General features: G+C 47.6%; 1 protein-coding gene across 5 annotated transcripts in view; it reads left to right on the top strand.

Moving 5' to 3' along the window:
- The window catches only part of LOC101030345 (RH-like protein), a 66188-nt gene that overhangs the window by 30578 nt on the left and 23227 nt on the right, over window positions 1-12383 (top strand). For 3 of the 5 annotated variants that reach the window (XR_012512345.1, XR_012512346.1, XM_010345424.2), the window contains exons 5-7: window positions 1326-1492; window positions 3250-3387; window positions 6738-6865. Coding sequence is in view for 3 of the 5 variants with exons in the window: in XM_010345424.2 (XP_010343726.1) it covers window positions 1326-1492; window positions 3250-3387; window positions 6738-6865 (433 nt within the window). In the remaining 2 variants the exon portion in view is untranslated. Of the gene's footprint in view, window positions 1-1325; window positions 1493-3249; window positions 3388-6737; window positions 6866-7500; window positions 7510-12383 lie in introns of all 5 variants that reach the window. The other 2 variants (XM_010345427.3, XM_010345428.3) reach the window with 2 other exon arrangements.

Here is a 12383-nt window from a genome sequence, read left to right as displayed (position 1 = left end):
AAAGGCTCTGGCTGAAAAATTTCTCTCCTTTACCAGCTTCCCCTGGGTGTCTGAGGCCCTTCCATTGTGATTCATTTCTTCAAGTAGTGTTGGTTAAATTCATACCTCTGAATTAAGCATTTCCTTTTAGGGACCTCTCTTCATTAAAATCCACTAGAGAGGAGAGACTCATTACGTGTGAGTTTAAATAAGTTTATCCAATCCCTTTGTTTTCAGCTGAAAGGAGGGAATTGGACAAGTGAAGAAAGTAGGGCCCAGGAGTGAAGGAGCAAGGGCGGGAATAGTAATAATGCTGTACTTTGAAAATTTACTGTGAAAATGATGAACTTGGACTGCAGGGAGAGGCTTGGAGGAAATCGGGCAGGGAGCCTGATAGTAGGCAAAGGACTGTCAGGCCACAAGGCCAAGTTAAAGCAGCACATTTTTTTTTTTTTTTTTTTTTTTTTTGAGACGGAGTTTCGCTCTTGTTACCCAGGCTGGAGTGCAATGGCGCGATCTCGGCTCACCGCAACCTCCGCCTCCTGGGTTCAAGCAATTCTCCTGCTTCAGCCTCCCAAGTAGCTGGGATTACAGGCACGCGCCACCATGCCCAGATAATTTTTGTGTTTTTAGTAGAGACGGGGTTTCACCATGTTGACCAGGATGGTCTCAATCTCTTAACCTCGTGATCTACCAGCTTCGGCCTCCCAAAGTGCTGGGATTATAGGCGTGAGCCACCGCACCTGGCTTTTTTTTTTTTTTTTTTTAATAAACATTTGGGCCAGGCATGGTAGCTCACGCCTGTAATCCCAGCACTTTGGGAGGCTGAGGCAGGTGGATCACCTGAAGTCAGGAGTTCAAGACCAGCCTGGCCAGCATGGTGAAACCCTGTCTCTACTAAAAATTCAAAGAAATTAGTTGGATATGGTGGCGCATACCTGTAATCCCAGCTACTCTGGAGGCTGAGGCAGGAGAACCTCTTGAACCCAGGTGGCAGAGGTTGCAGTGAGCTGAGATCGCGCCACTGCACTCCAATCTGGGCGACAGAGCAGGACTCCATCTCAATTAAAAAAAATAAATAAATAAAAATAAAAATAAGATTTGACCATCACAGACCAGGTTGAAGAGGCCTGGGGTATGCAGATTTCCACCCTCTTGGCCTTTGTTTCCTTGTCTGTAAAATATGTCAGCTTGAGAACTCAGAAAGGAGAATGTGACTTGCCCATCTAGCTCTAAGTGACAAGGTTGAGACTCTCCAGCCCTAGGATTCTCATCCAAAACCCCTCAAGGCTCAGGCCTCTGGAGCAGGAGTGTGGTTTTGGTCAACCACCCTCTCTGGCCCCCAGGAACCCTCTTCTTATGGATGTTCTGGCCAAGTTTCAACTCTGCTCTGCTGAGAAATCCACTTGAAAGGAGGGATGCTGTGTTCAACACCTACTATGCTCTAGCGGTCAGCGCAGTGACAAGCATCTCACTGTCATCCTTGGCTCATCCCCGAGGGAAGATCAACATGGTGAGAAGGGTGCTGCCCTTCGACAGCACTTGGGTCTAACAGGATTAACACACATATTTATGCCCCCCCACCCCAGGGCCAGCAGGGGTTGGGCAAGGACATGCCAGGTGGTGGAGCCGTGTCTGCATCTGCAGTGGAGCTCTAGGAAGAATGCTGGGTGGTCACAGTAGGCCTGGGACTCAGGAGACTGTCCAGTGATCAAAGGCTCTCTGCGGGGAGAGATTAAATCCATCCGTGCTAACATGAAACAGACCCGAGTTTGAACCCCGTTTCTGCTAGTTGCTAAAGCCAATCACCATGAGCAAGAGTCAGCAGCAGACTAGACTAGAATTAGCCAGCCTCTCCTCCCCACAAGAAATTTCAAGAGAGGAGCCACTAGAATTAGAAGTAGAGAAGTATGTGACCCTAGCCATGTAGCCCTGGTCAAGCCACTTCAACATTTTGAACCTCAAAGGCCTCATCTGTGAAGTAGGGATTAAGAGATGGTGCATGTGAAGTGCTTAGCAGGGAGTAAGTGCTAGGCAAACATTAGCTGCTGCTGTTAATACAGTGAGAGGACAGTGTGTGAGTCTTGTGGAAAGAGACGGGTGAGAGGGGAGACGAAACACGTTCTTGTGATGATGGGGGCGTGGGGTCCAGCTGGTGGTGGTGGAAGGAAGTCTGGACAGACTCGTGGTGGGGCTGGAGTGGGAGGGGCTGGAGTGGAAAGAATGTGGCCACAGATGACAGCTTCACAGCAGAATTCAGTGCCATGAGGAAGTGAGTGACTATGAGCTCCATGGTGACAGCAAGTCTAAGACACTGAATGAGGCAGGAGTGGGTGTCAGCACTTGGGTCTAACAGGGTCTAACACACATATTTATGCCCTTCCCCCCCAGGGCCAAGAGGGGTTGGGAGAGGGCAGGCCAGGTGGTGGAGCCGAGTCTGCATCTGCAGTGAGGCTCTAGGAAGAGTGCTGGGTGTTCACAGGGAAGCCCAGAGGCTTATCCCACATGAGAGCTGGGGGTGTCAGATAAGAGCAGGGCAAGATTCTAGTTCCGCAGCAGTGAAGGATATAGAAGAGCTATGACCCCGGACCAAAGCCCAGCTTATTGGAACTGGCCCCAGTCATACAGGGTGGCATAGGCACCAAGTAGCCAATGATAATAATAAAAACAATAACAATAATTTGTGTCTTCTGTGCGTTTAATCATGTTCTATGCCAGACACTGGGCTAACAGCTTTATGTGTGGAAACTCTCAATCCTTACAATAACCTTATGAAGAAGGTACATCCAAAACCCCATTCTTCTAGGCCAGGCACAGTGACTCACACCTGTAATTCCAGTATTTTGGGAGGCCAAGACAGGAAGATTGGTTGAGGCCAGGAGTTCAAGACCACCCCAGGCAACATAGCAAGACCCTGTCTCTACAAAATAAAATGAAACAAAAACCCATTCTTCCAAGTGCTCAGAGACACATCACTCGTGAGTGTGATGGGTGGCTAGGATGGCGAGCACCTGGACTTTCCAGCTCATTCCCTATATGCTGCACAATCAAAGTGACAGCACCCTGAGCGTGAGGGGCAGTGGTGAGCTGACCCATCATGTCCACTGATGAAGGGCATGTAGCCCCAACACAGGGAAGGGGTGGTTTCAGGATCATCAAAGCAGGGAGGATGTTACAGGGTTGCCTTGTTCCCAGGGTGCTGGTCACTTGCAGCAAGATGGTGTTCTCTCTCTGCCTCGCTTCCTTTACCCACAAGCTATTTCTTTGCAGACTTACCTGCACAATGCGGTGCTGGCAGGAGGTGTGGCTGTGGGTGCCTCGTGTCACCTGATCTCTTCTCCTTGGCTTGCCATGGTGCTGGGTCTTGTGGCTGGGCTGATCTCCATCGGGGGAGCCAAGTGCCTGCCGGTAAGAAACTGGACAACTAATCCCCTCTGCTTTGACTGAAGGCCAGCAGGATGCTGGGACCTGATGGACCACTGTGCAGTGCACAGCCGCATTAGGGAAGTGTTGACGCATTCCCATGTTGGCTTCAATGCCTTGTGAGTGATCCACCCCAGCTGGGTGTTGCATTTGTTAGGATGCTGGGGAGCAGGTGACAGAACCCATTTGAACGTGCTTGGGCATCGGGCAGAATTTGTTATAAGGCCACTGGGGTGTCACAGAACTCAAGGACAGGCACTGGAGTGTTGTGGGGAGCCCAGAAGCCCCTGTTTTGCTTCTTTCTTTGCTTTTCCTGAATATCTGCTTTATTCTTACTCTATAGACCTGCTTCCTCCTCTTCTACTCCACGTGGTGGGATGTAGTCTTTCGCTTCAAGAAAGCAACCTGGTGGACTGTCTTGGCCCCAATCTCAAATTCTCTGGAGAAGGGGCTCTTTGGTTCAACCTGGATAATGTCATCTTCTGCTGGGGTGGGGCTCGGCATGCACCTGTGGCTGCTGTCAGGGAACCACATGGATGATGTGAGAGGAGCGCCCAGAAGAGGGAGTGCTGGGCTGATGATCCAGGTCGTGTCTACTTCTGACTGTTTAAGTCTTCTTCTAAGTGGACGGATCTTTCTTTCTTTCTTTTTTTTTTTTTCGAGACGGAGTTTCGCTCTTGTTACCCAGGCTGGAGTGCAATGGCGCGATCTCGGCTCACCGCAACCTCCGCCTCCTGGGTTCAGGCAATTCTCCTGCCTCAGCCTCCTGAGTAGCTGGGATTACAGGCACGTGCCACCATGCCCAGCTAATTTTTTGTATTTTTAGTAGAGATGGGGTTTCACCATGTTGACCAGGATGGTCTCGATCTCTTGACCTCGTGATCCACCCGCCTCGGCCTCCCAAAGTGCTGGGATTACAGGCTTGAGCCACCGCGTCCGGCTGGATCTTTCTTTTTTTAATACTCAGCAAATCCTGATCCTTCCAGAATACTTCATTATAGCCAATTGGTTATCATGCACTTCTCTAAGAGAAATATTTAGGAACAACAAATCTTCATGGGTTTGAAGACTTAATAGAGGAAAAAGGAGTAGACTTTTAAAGGCTGGATTTGGATGAACAGTGGCTATTCAGGGAGTCCATTTCAATCTAAAATTAGGAAAAACTGGCTGGGCGTGGTGGCTGACGCCTATAATCCCAACACTTCGGGAGGCTGAGGCGGGTGAATCACTTGAGGTCAGAAGTTCAAGACCAGCCTGGCCAGCATGGTGAAACTGTCTCTACTTAAAATACAAACATTAGCCGGGTATGGTGGCATGTGGCTATAATCCAAGCTAATTGGTAGGCTGAGATGCAAGAATCACTTGAACCTGGGAGATAGAGGTTGCAATGAGCTGAAACCTCGCCACTGCACTCCAGCCTGGGCAACAGAGCCAGACTTCGTCTCAAAATAAATAAATAAATAAAATAAAATAATAACACATAACAAGTTATCATCAGGCTTGTGCCAATCATGTTCTCTGAGCCTGTTTTCTTGACTTCATCACTGGCAGGACTACTCAAAAATGATTCTCTAATTCATTCATATATTCATTCATTCATTCAATACATACGTTCTAACACTCATCCTGCTTTTCAAGCTGTAGTTTAGTAAGGGAAATGGATAAATAAACACAATACAGTCTGAGAACTGCTATAGGGGCACATCTAAGCTAGCCTGGGATGGATCTGGAAATGCTTCCCAGAGCAGAGGAAACAGTTGACAGCCAAGCGTTGACAGATACGGAGTATTAGCCAGGCAAAGTCATGGGAAATGTATTCCAGACAGAAGGAACAGTGTGTACAAAAGCTTATTGGTAAGAAGAGTCTATGACCCCACCAGGAAACAGAAAGACATTCTAAAGGCATAGGGTCCACCCAGGAGCATGGTGGGCCCAGAGCCCTGAGAGATGGGAGATGGGAAGTGCTCGGGCACACTTCCTGGGCTAGTTGAGGAGGAGTCTGGATTTTTATTCTTTTTTTTTTTTTTTTTTTTTTTGAGACTGAGTCTTCCTCTGTCACCTAGGCTGGAGTGCAGTGGTGCAATCTCGGCTCACTGCAACCTCACTCCCTGGGTTTAAGTGATTCTCCTGCCTCAGACTTTCTAGTAGCTGGGATTAGAGGCACCTGCCACCTCGCCCGGCTAATTTTTTGTTTTTAGTAGAGACAAGATTTCACCATGTTGGCCAGGCTGGTCTCGAACTCCTGACCTCAGATGATTTGCCCACTTCAGCCTCCCAAAGTGCTGGGATTACAGGTGTGAGCCACCGTGCCTGCCCTGGATTTTTTTTTTTTTTTTTTTTTTTTTTTTTTTTTTTTTTTTTGAGACGGAGTTTCGCTCTTGTTACCCAGGCTGGAGTGCAATGGCGCGATCTCGGCTCACCGCAACCTCCGCCTCCTGGGCTCAGGCAATTCTCCTGCCTCAGCCTCCTGAGTAGCTGGGATTACAGGCATGCGCCACCACGCCCAGCTAGTGTTTTGTATTTTTAGTAGAGACGGGGTTTCACCGTGTTGACCAGATGGTCTCGATCTCTCGACCTCGTGATCCACCCGCCTCGGCCTCCCAAAGTGCTGGGATTACAGGCTTGAGCCACCGCGCCCGGCCTCTGGATTTTTATTCTGAAGAGTAATGGAGATCCTAAGGAAGGAACCAGCCTGATTGAATTTGCATTTGTGTCCACATATGCTGGCTCATGGCTGTGTGGGAGGCTGAGTGACGGAGCAGAAGGCTGAGGGGGATCCAGAGTTGGGGCCCCATGCTTTGTTTCTAACTAGCCATCTTGTCTTTGGGATGGTGCTTAAATATGGGGTAGACCAGTGCGTCTCAGTTACCCCCCAGGGGACATCCAACAATGTCTGGAGGTATTCTTGGTTTACACAGTGGGGTGGGGGCTGCTGCCTGCAGCTAGTGGGTGGAGACCAGGGATGTTGCTAAACATCCTGCAGCACACAGGGCAGCCCCCACCGCAAAGAATTATCAGCCAAAACTGTGAATAGTGCCTACACTAGACCCTTGCTACTCAAAGTGTGATCCGTGGACCAGCAGTATTGGCATCACCTGGGACCTTGTTAGAAATGCTCAGTCTTAGATCGCGCCCCACATCCACTAAAGCCAAGTCTTCATTTCAACAAACTCCCCGATGATGTGAGTGCACATTCAAGTCTGAGAAGTGCTTCTTTAGGTGAGCCTTACTGCCCATCCGCCTTTGTGGCCCTGGATGACCAGGGTGTGTGAACGGGATGGGCAGGGAATATGGGTCTCGCCTGCCAATCTGTTTATGATAGCATTTGTCCACAGGTGTGTTTTAACCGAGTGCTGGGGATTCACGACAGCTGCGGCGTGCACTACACCTTCGGCTTGCCGGGTCTGCTTGGAGAGATCACCTACATCGTGCTGATGATGCGTCAGGCTGTCTGGGCCAATGCGTGGGTCACTGGGCTTATCCCCATCCCCTCAACATCCCGCTCCAACTCAGGAAGAAATGTGCGCAGAGCCCTTAGCTGGGGCGTGTGCACTCAGGGCCGGGTGCTCAGTAGGCTTCAGCAAATATTTGTTGGCTGATTTATTCAGAAATTCTGCCCAGCCCCTACATTGGATGGACTTATCACCTCTCCAGGTTACCTCTTCTTTCCAAATAGGGCAGCTTAGGTAGAGGACAAAGATGAAATCTGAGACCCCGTAAAGACAGACAGAGCTAGTCAAATAGGCCCAAGGCAATTGAATCTGTGGTTCAGGTCACGATGCAGAACTTTACCGTGGAGTCAGACTGGTCTTGAACCTGCTCCCACCACGCACTAGCTGGGCATGCTTCTTAACCTTTGTTAGTCTCAGTCTCCCCATTGTAAATGGAGATAATGATAATATCTCCCCTCACAGGGCTGTTGGGATGCTACTGGATTTAATAAGCTAATGCAGATTTAATAAGAAAATGCTAAGGACCACCCATCCCTCAGGCCCAGAGAGGGCTGAGCCTTGGCTGAGGTCTCACTGTAAGGTGAGAAGGTGGGAATGTGGGCCTCCAGACCAGAAGTAGGTCCTATGGCCCCTAGACAGTGGACAGCAATGGTTAGTTTAACACACCAGAGCCCTGGCTATTACCTCCCAGATGTTGCGTGAATGTTTTCTGGACATGGCTTATATAAAATGAAAAAGTGAATTGGGCATGATATAGGGATAGACTTCTAGAGATGAACTGATAGCATGATAATCATATTCACTGATAATATTTACTACTGTTTATTGGCTGCTTTATAAGTATTGGGCATTATGCTAAAAACCATGATATGCATTATGTCCTTGAAGTCTCACAACTACCTACTGAGGTATTCTCAGACTCTAAGAAATGATATGTAGGAGAAGTTATCCGCCAAGGTCACTCGACTGGAAACTGGCTGTAAAAATGGCTGAAGCAGGTGATGAGGAGCTGACGTATTTGGAGGCATCTCAGAGAAATCGTAGGGTTCCTTCCAGTTCTTGGATGCCTTATACGGAGACAACCGTGGCCCCAGATTATAGGGATCACATATCAGTGGGTGAGACATCCTTGCTTGGGATGAGGAGGATTCTGTTTGGGGTTAGGGTGGGGATGACCTGTGTGAAGCAAGGTGCCTCTGTAATAGGTTCCAGTGGATGTGTTTGCCACTGTCTTAGTAACTCTGCAATTCTAAGCAGAGCGTTTCCTCTCTCTGAGCCTGAGTGTTCCCTTCTGTAAGATGAGGACTTGACCTAGCAAGGTCCCATTTAGATGCTTGTAGAGAACAGGCAGGAGGTTAGGAAGAAAAAGCCAGTGAAGGAAAGGAGTTCTTCAGCTCCCAGCCACCATCACAGTGCGGGGACCCAGGCTCAGCGTTGCCAGATCCAATGACTTCTCAAGAGAAGCTCGAGATCTGGAGTTTTATGCGTACTCTCCCAAGTGCTGGCAGAAAATTCAAGGTTGTTAGTAACACTGTGGGCTAACTTCTGCTTGTGGGCTGCCTAGATCCCCGATTCTGTGATTCCGTGGTTCTCTGGAAGCATTGGTTCTCCATGGCACCTGCGTCAGCTGGAAACTTGTTAGAAACGCAAGCCCGGCCGGGCGCGGTGGCTCAAGCCTGTAATCCCAGCACTTTGGGAGGCCGAGGCGGGTGGATCACGAGGTCGAGAGATCGAGACCATCCTGGTCAACATGGTGAAACCCCATCTCTACTAAAAATACAAAAAATTAGCTGGGCATGGTGACGCGTGCCTGTAATTCCAGCTACTCAGGAGGCTGAGGCAGGAGAATTGCCTGAGCCCGGGAGGCGGAGGTTGCGGTGAGCCGAGATCGTGCCATTGCACTCCAGCCTGGGTAACAAGAGCGAAACTCCGTCTCAAAAAAAAAAAAAAAAAAAAAAAAAAAAGAAACGCAAGCCCTACCTACCGCCCCACCCCAGACCTACCCGGTTAGAAATCTGGGGGTGGGACCTAGCAGTCCATGGTTTAACAAGCCCCACAGGTGATTCTCATGCAAGCTCAAGTTTTAGAACCACTGACTTAACGGTAAAAAAAGAAAAAGCCAATCAGTGGTTGGCTGGTAAAGGATTAATTTAACAACTGGCTCCCCAAGAAACTAAAGCCTTGATTAGTAGCATTTGCAATTTCTATGGTACAAATGCTTCCCACGTGGCTGAGTTCAAGCTATCGAGGTGACACCACTGCACATGGATTTGGGAAGAGATGAAAACAGTCAGTCCACTGAGCCTATGGAAACTGGCTCCAGCCCATCTCTGAAAACCAGCTCCCATCAGGGTGAGTGAGTTGAGTACCAACAAGCAGTTATCCTCTTGCCTTTGCAGGACCCAGGCAAAGGGAAGGGCACAGTGACAGTGATGATCTCTTTTCTGGAAGCCTTTGGTCTGCTGAAAGTAGAAGGCATGAGCTTCACCAGTCGTGAGGCCAGTCATGCAGCCTGAGTCACGGTACTCAAACTCTCCAAATCTCAGTTTTTTATCTGTAAAATGGGAAATAAAACCAATCTCACAGGGTTGCTGTGAAGGTATAGCAAGAGAACATAGCCCCTTTCTTTATGATTACTGATGCTGCTTCAGTATAAGGGCATCTCTGTGTAATAAAAGGATGGAGAGAGGACTAAGCTCATAGTCAGAACACTTAATGGGAATTGTGGATTAGCTACTGCTTGGCGGCATTGGGCAAGTCAATTGACTTTTCATTAATTCCACAAACAGTATTTCCCAATTTCCCATTCAGATGAGCCTATGTGATTGAGGCAGGAGGCTGTGATGAGAGCCGGGATAGAGCATTTCTCACAAATTGTGGAATTTTTAAGTGATGGGAAGGCACACTGAAATGGCATTGAATCATGTGGTGCAGATATTCTTTTTCAGTTCTCAATCTTTTGATTACATCAGGGAGAAAAGAAAGTCTCCACTTGGGCTGAGAATCTCTGCACCCTTCTAGCTCTTGTTAACCACTCTTTTGAGCAATAGCAGAGAAAACCTCAGGCTGCTGTATCTGGGAGAGATTTTAGCAACATTTTGTTTTCATTGTATCTCTTTTTACAGCTACCTCCCATTTCCCTTCTATTTTAAGGTAGTAACACAGTTTTCTTTTAAAGTCATTTATTTAAATGTAAAAATAAGTCTATTTGAGAAAAACAAATTTTAAATAGCATCTCTGGAATGCCAATATGGCTAAATTCATGAATGTTGCCCTCAAATGCTGAAATCTGGGAAGCATCTGGCCGAGCTCTGTGGATAGGCCTGCCTAGTTTGAATCCCAAGAGACACCCATTCCAAGCCACAAAGCATTGGAATTTCACTTCCCTACCATGAACTTGCCCTCTGTGAAAGAGGGACACTAATAGCTCCCTCACAGGGCTGCTGTGAGGACATGTGTTGAGCTGAGGGTCCGGCCAGGGAGACCCCATGCAGAGAGACTGTTATCATGGTGATGGATTTCTGCTTCATTCATTTCTTTTTCCAGACAGCATCATATAGAATGAGTTGTGGGGTGGCAGTCAGCAGGTTTGGGTTTATCCTCTATTCTGCCACTTACTACTTAAAAAAATAACTCAACTTCTGTAGTATAACCTATATCCAGAAAAGTGCAAATATCATAAAAGTACCACTTGACGAATCTTCTGATACCCCCATATAACCAACACCCAGAATCTCTTTATGTTTCATTCCAGGGTAACCACTAACCTGACTTCTAACAGTATCAGTCAGTTTTGTCTATTTTTTTTTTTTTTTTCGAGACGGAGTTTCACTCTTGTTACCCAGGCTGGAGTGCAATGGTGAGATCTCGGCTCACCACAACCTCCGCCTCCTGGGTTCAGGCAATTCTCCTGCCTCAGCCTCCTGAGTAGCTAGGATTACAGGCACGAGCCACCATTCCCAGATAATTTTTTTTTTTTTAGTAGAGACGGGGATTCACCATGTTGACCAGGATGGTCTCGATCTCTTGACCTTGTGATCCGCCCACCTCGGCCTCCCAAAGTGCTGGGATTACAGGCTTGAGCCACCGCGCCCAGCCTTTAGTTTTGTCTATTTTTATACATTATATATGTGATGGTTTGAATGTATCCCCCAAATTTCATGTGCTGGAAACTTAATCCTTCAATTCATATGTTGATGGTATTTGGAGGAAAGGCCTTTGGGAGGTAATTAGGGTTAGATAAGGTCATAGGGTGAGGCATGATGGGACTGGTGGCTTATAAGAAGAGAAAGAGAAATCTGAACCAGCATGCTCTTGCCCTCTCACCGTGTGATGACTTCTCCATGTTATGATGCAGCAAGAAGGGCCTCACCAGATGGTGGCACCATGCTTTTGGACTTCCCAGCCTCCAGAACTGTGAGCTAAATAAATTTATTTTCTTTATAAATCACTCAGTTTGATATTTTATCATAGCAACAGAAAATGGACAAAGAAAATTAGTGCAAGAAGTAGAGTTTTTTACTGCAACAGATTCCTGAAAATGTGGAAGTGGCTTTGGAACTGGGTGATGGGAATAGGTTGGAAGAATTTGGAAGAACAGGCTAGAAAAAGCCTGTATTGTCAAGAATGGAGCATTAGGCCGGGCATAGGTAGCTCACTCCTGTAATCCTAGCACTTTGGGAGGCCAAGACAGGTGGATCACCTGAGGTCAGGAGTTCAAGACCAACCTGGCTAATATGGTGAAACCCTGTTTCTACTAAACATATAAAACATTTGCTGGGCGTGGTGGTGTATGCCTGTAATCCCAGCTACTCGGGAGGCTGAAGCAGGAGAATCACTTGAACCCAGGAGGCAGAGGTTGCAGTGAGCTGAGATCATGCCATTGTAGTCCAGCTTGGGTAGCAAGAGAGAAACTTCGTTTAAAAAAAAAAAAGAATGGAGAGATCGAGACCATCCTGGTCAACATGGTGAAACCCCGTCTCTACTAAAAATACAAAAAATTAGCTGGGCATGGTGGCACGTGCCTGTAATCCCAGCTACTCAGGAGGCTGAGGCAGGAGAATTGCTTGAACCCAGGAGGCGGAGGTTGCAGTGAGCCGAGATTGCGCCATAGCACTCCAGCCTGGGTAACAAGAGTGAAACTCCGTCTCAAAAAGAAAAAAAAAAAAAGAATGGAGCATTAGAGACAGTTCTGGTGAGGGCTTACAAGAAGACCCCAGAACTAGGGAAAGTCTGGAACTTCTTAATGGTTACTTAAGTCGTTGAGGCCATAATGCTGATAGAAATATGGCTGGTAAAGGCCATTCTGATTAGGTCTCAGATGGAACTGAAGAACCAGGTATTGGAAACTGGAGCAAAGGTCATCCTTTTTATAAAGTAGCAAAGATCTTAGCTGAACTTTGTGCCAGAGTGATTTATAGAAGGCAGAATTTAAGATTCTGCCACTAGGATATGTGGCAGAAGAAATATCTAAGTTGCAAAGCATTTAAGCTGCTTGGCTACCTTTTTTTTTTTTGAGATGGAGTTTTG

The sequence above is a fragment of the Saimiri boliviensis genome, chromosome 11 (assembly GCF_048565385.1).
Source record: "Saimiri boliviensis isolate mSaiBol1 chromosome 11, mSaiBol1.pri, whole genome shotgun sequence".
Lineage (NCBI taxonomy): Eukaryota > Metazoa > Chordata > Mammalia > Primates > Cebidae > Saimiri > Saimiri boliviensis.
This window is presented reverse-complemented; position numbering and strand designations above follow the sequence as displayed.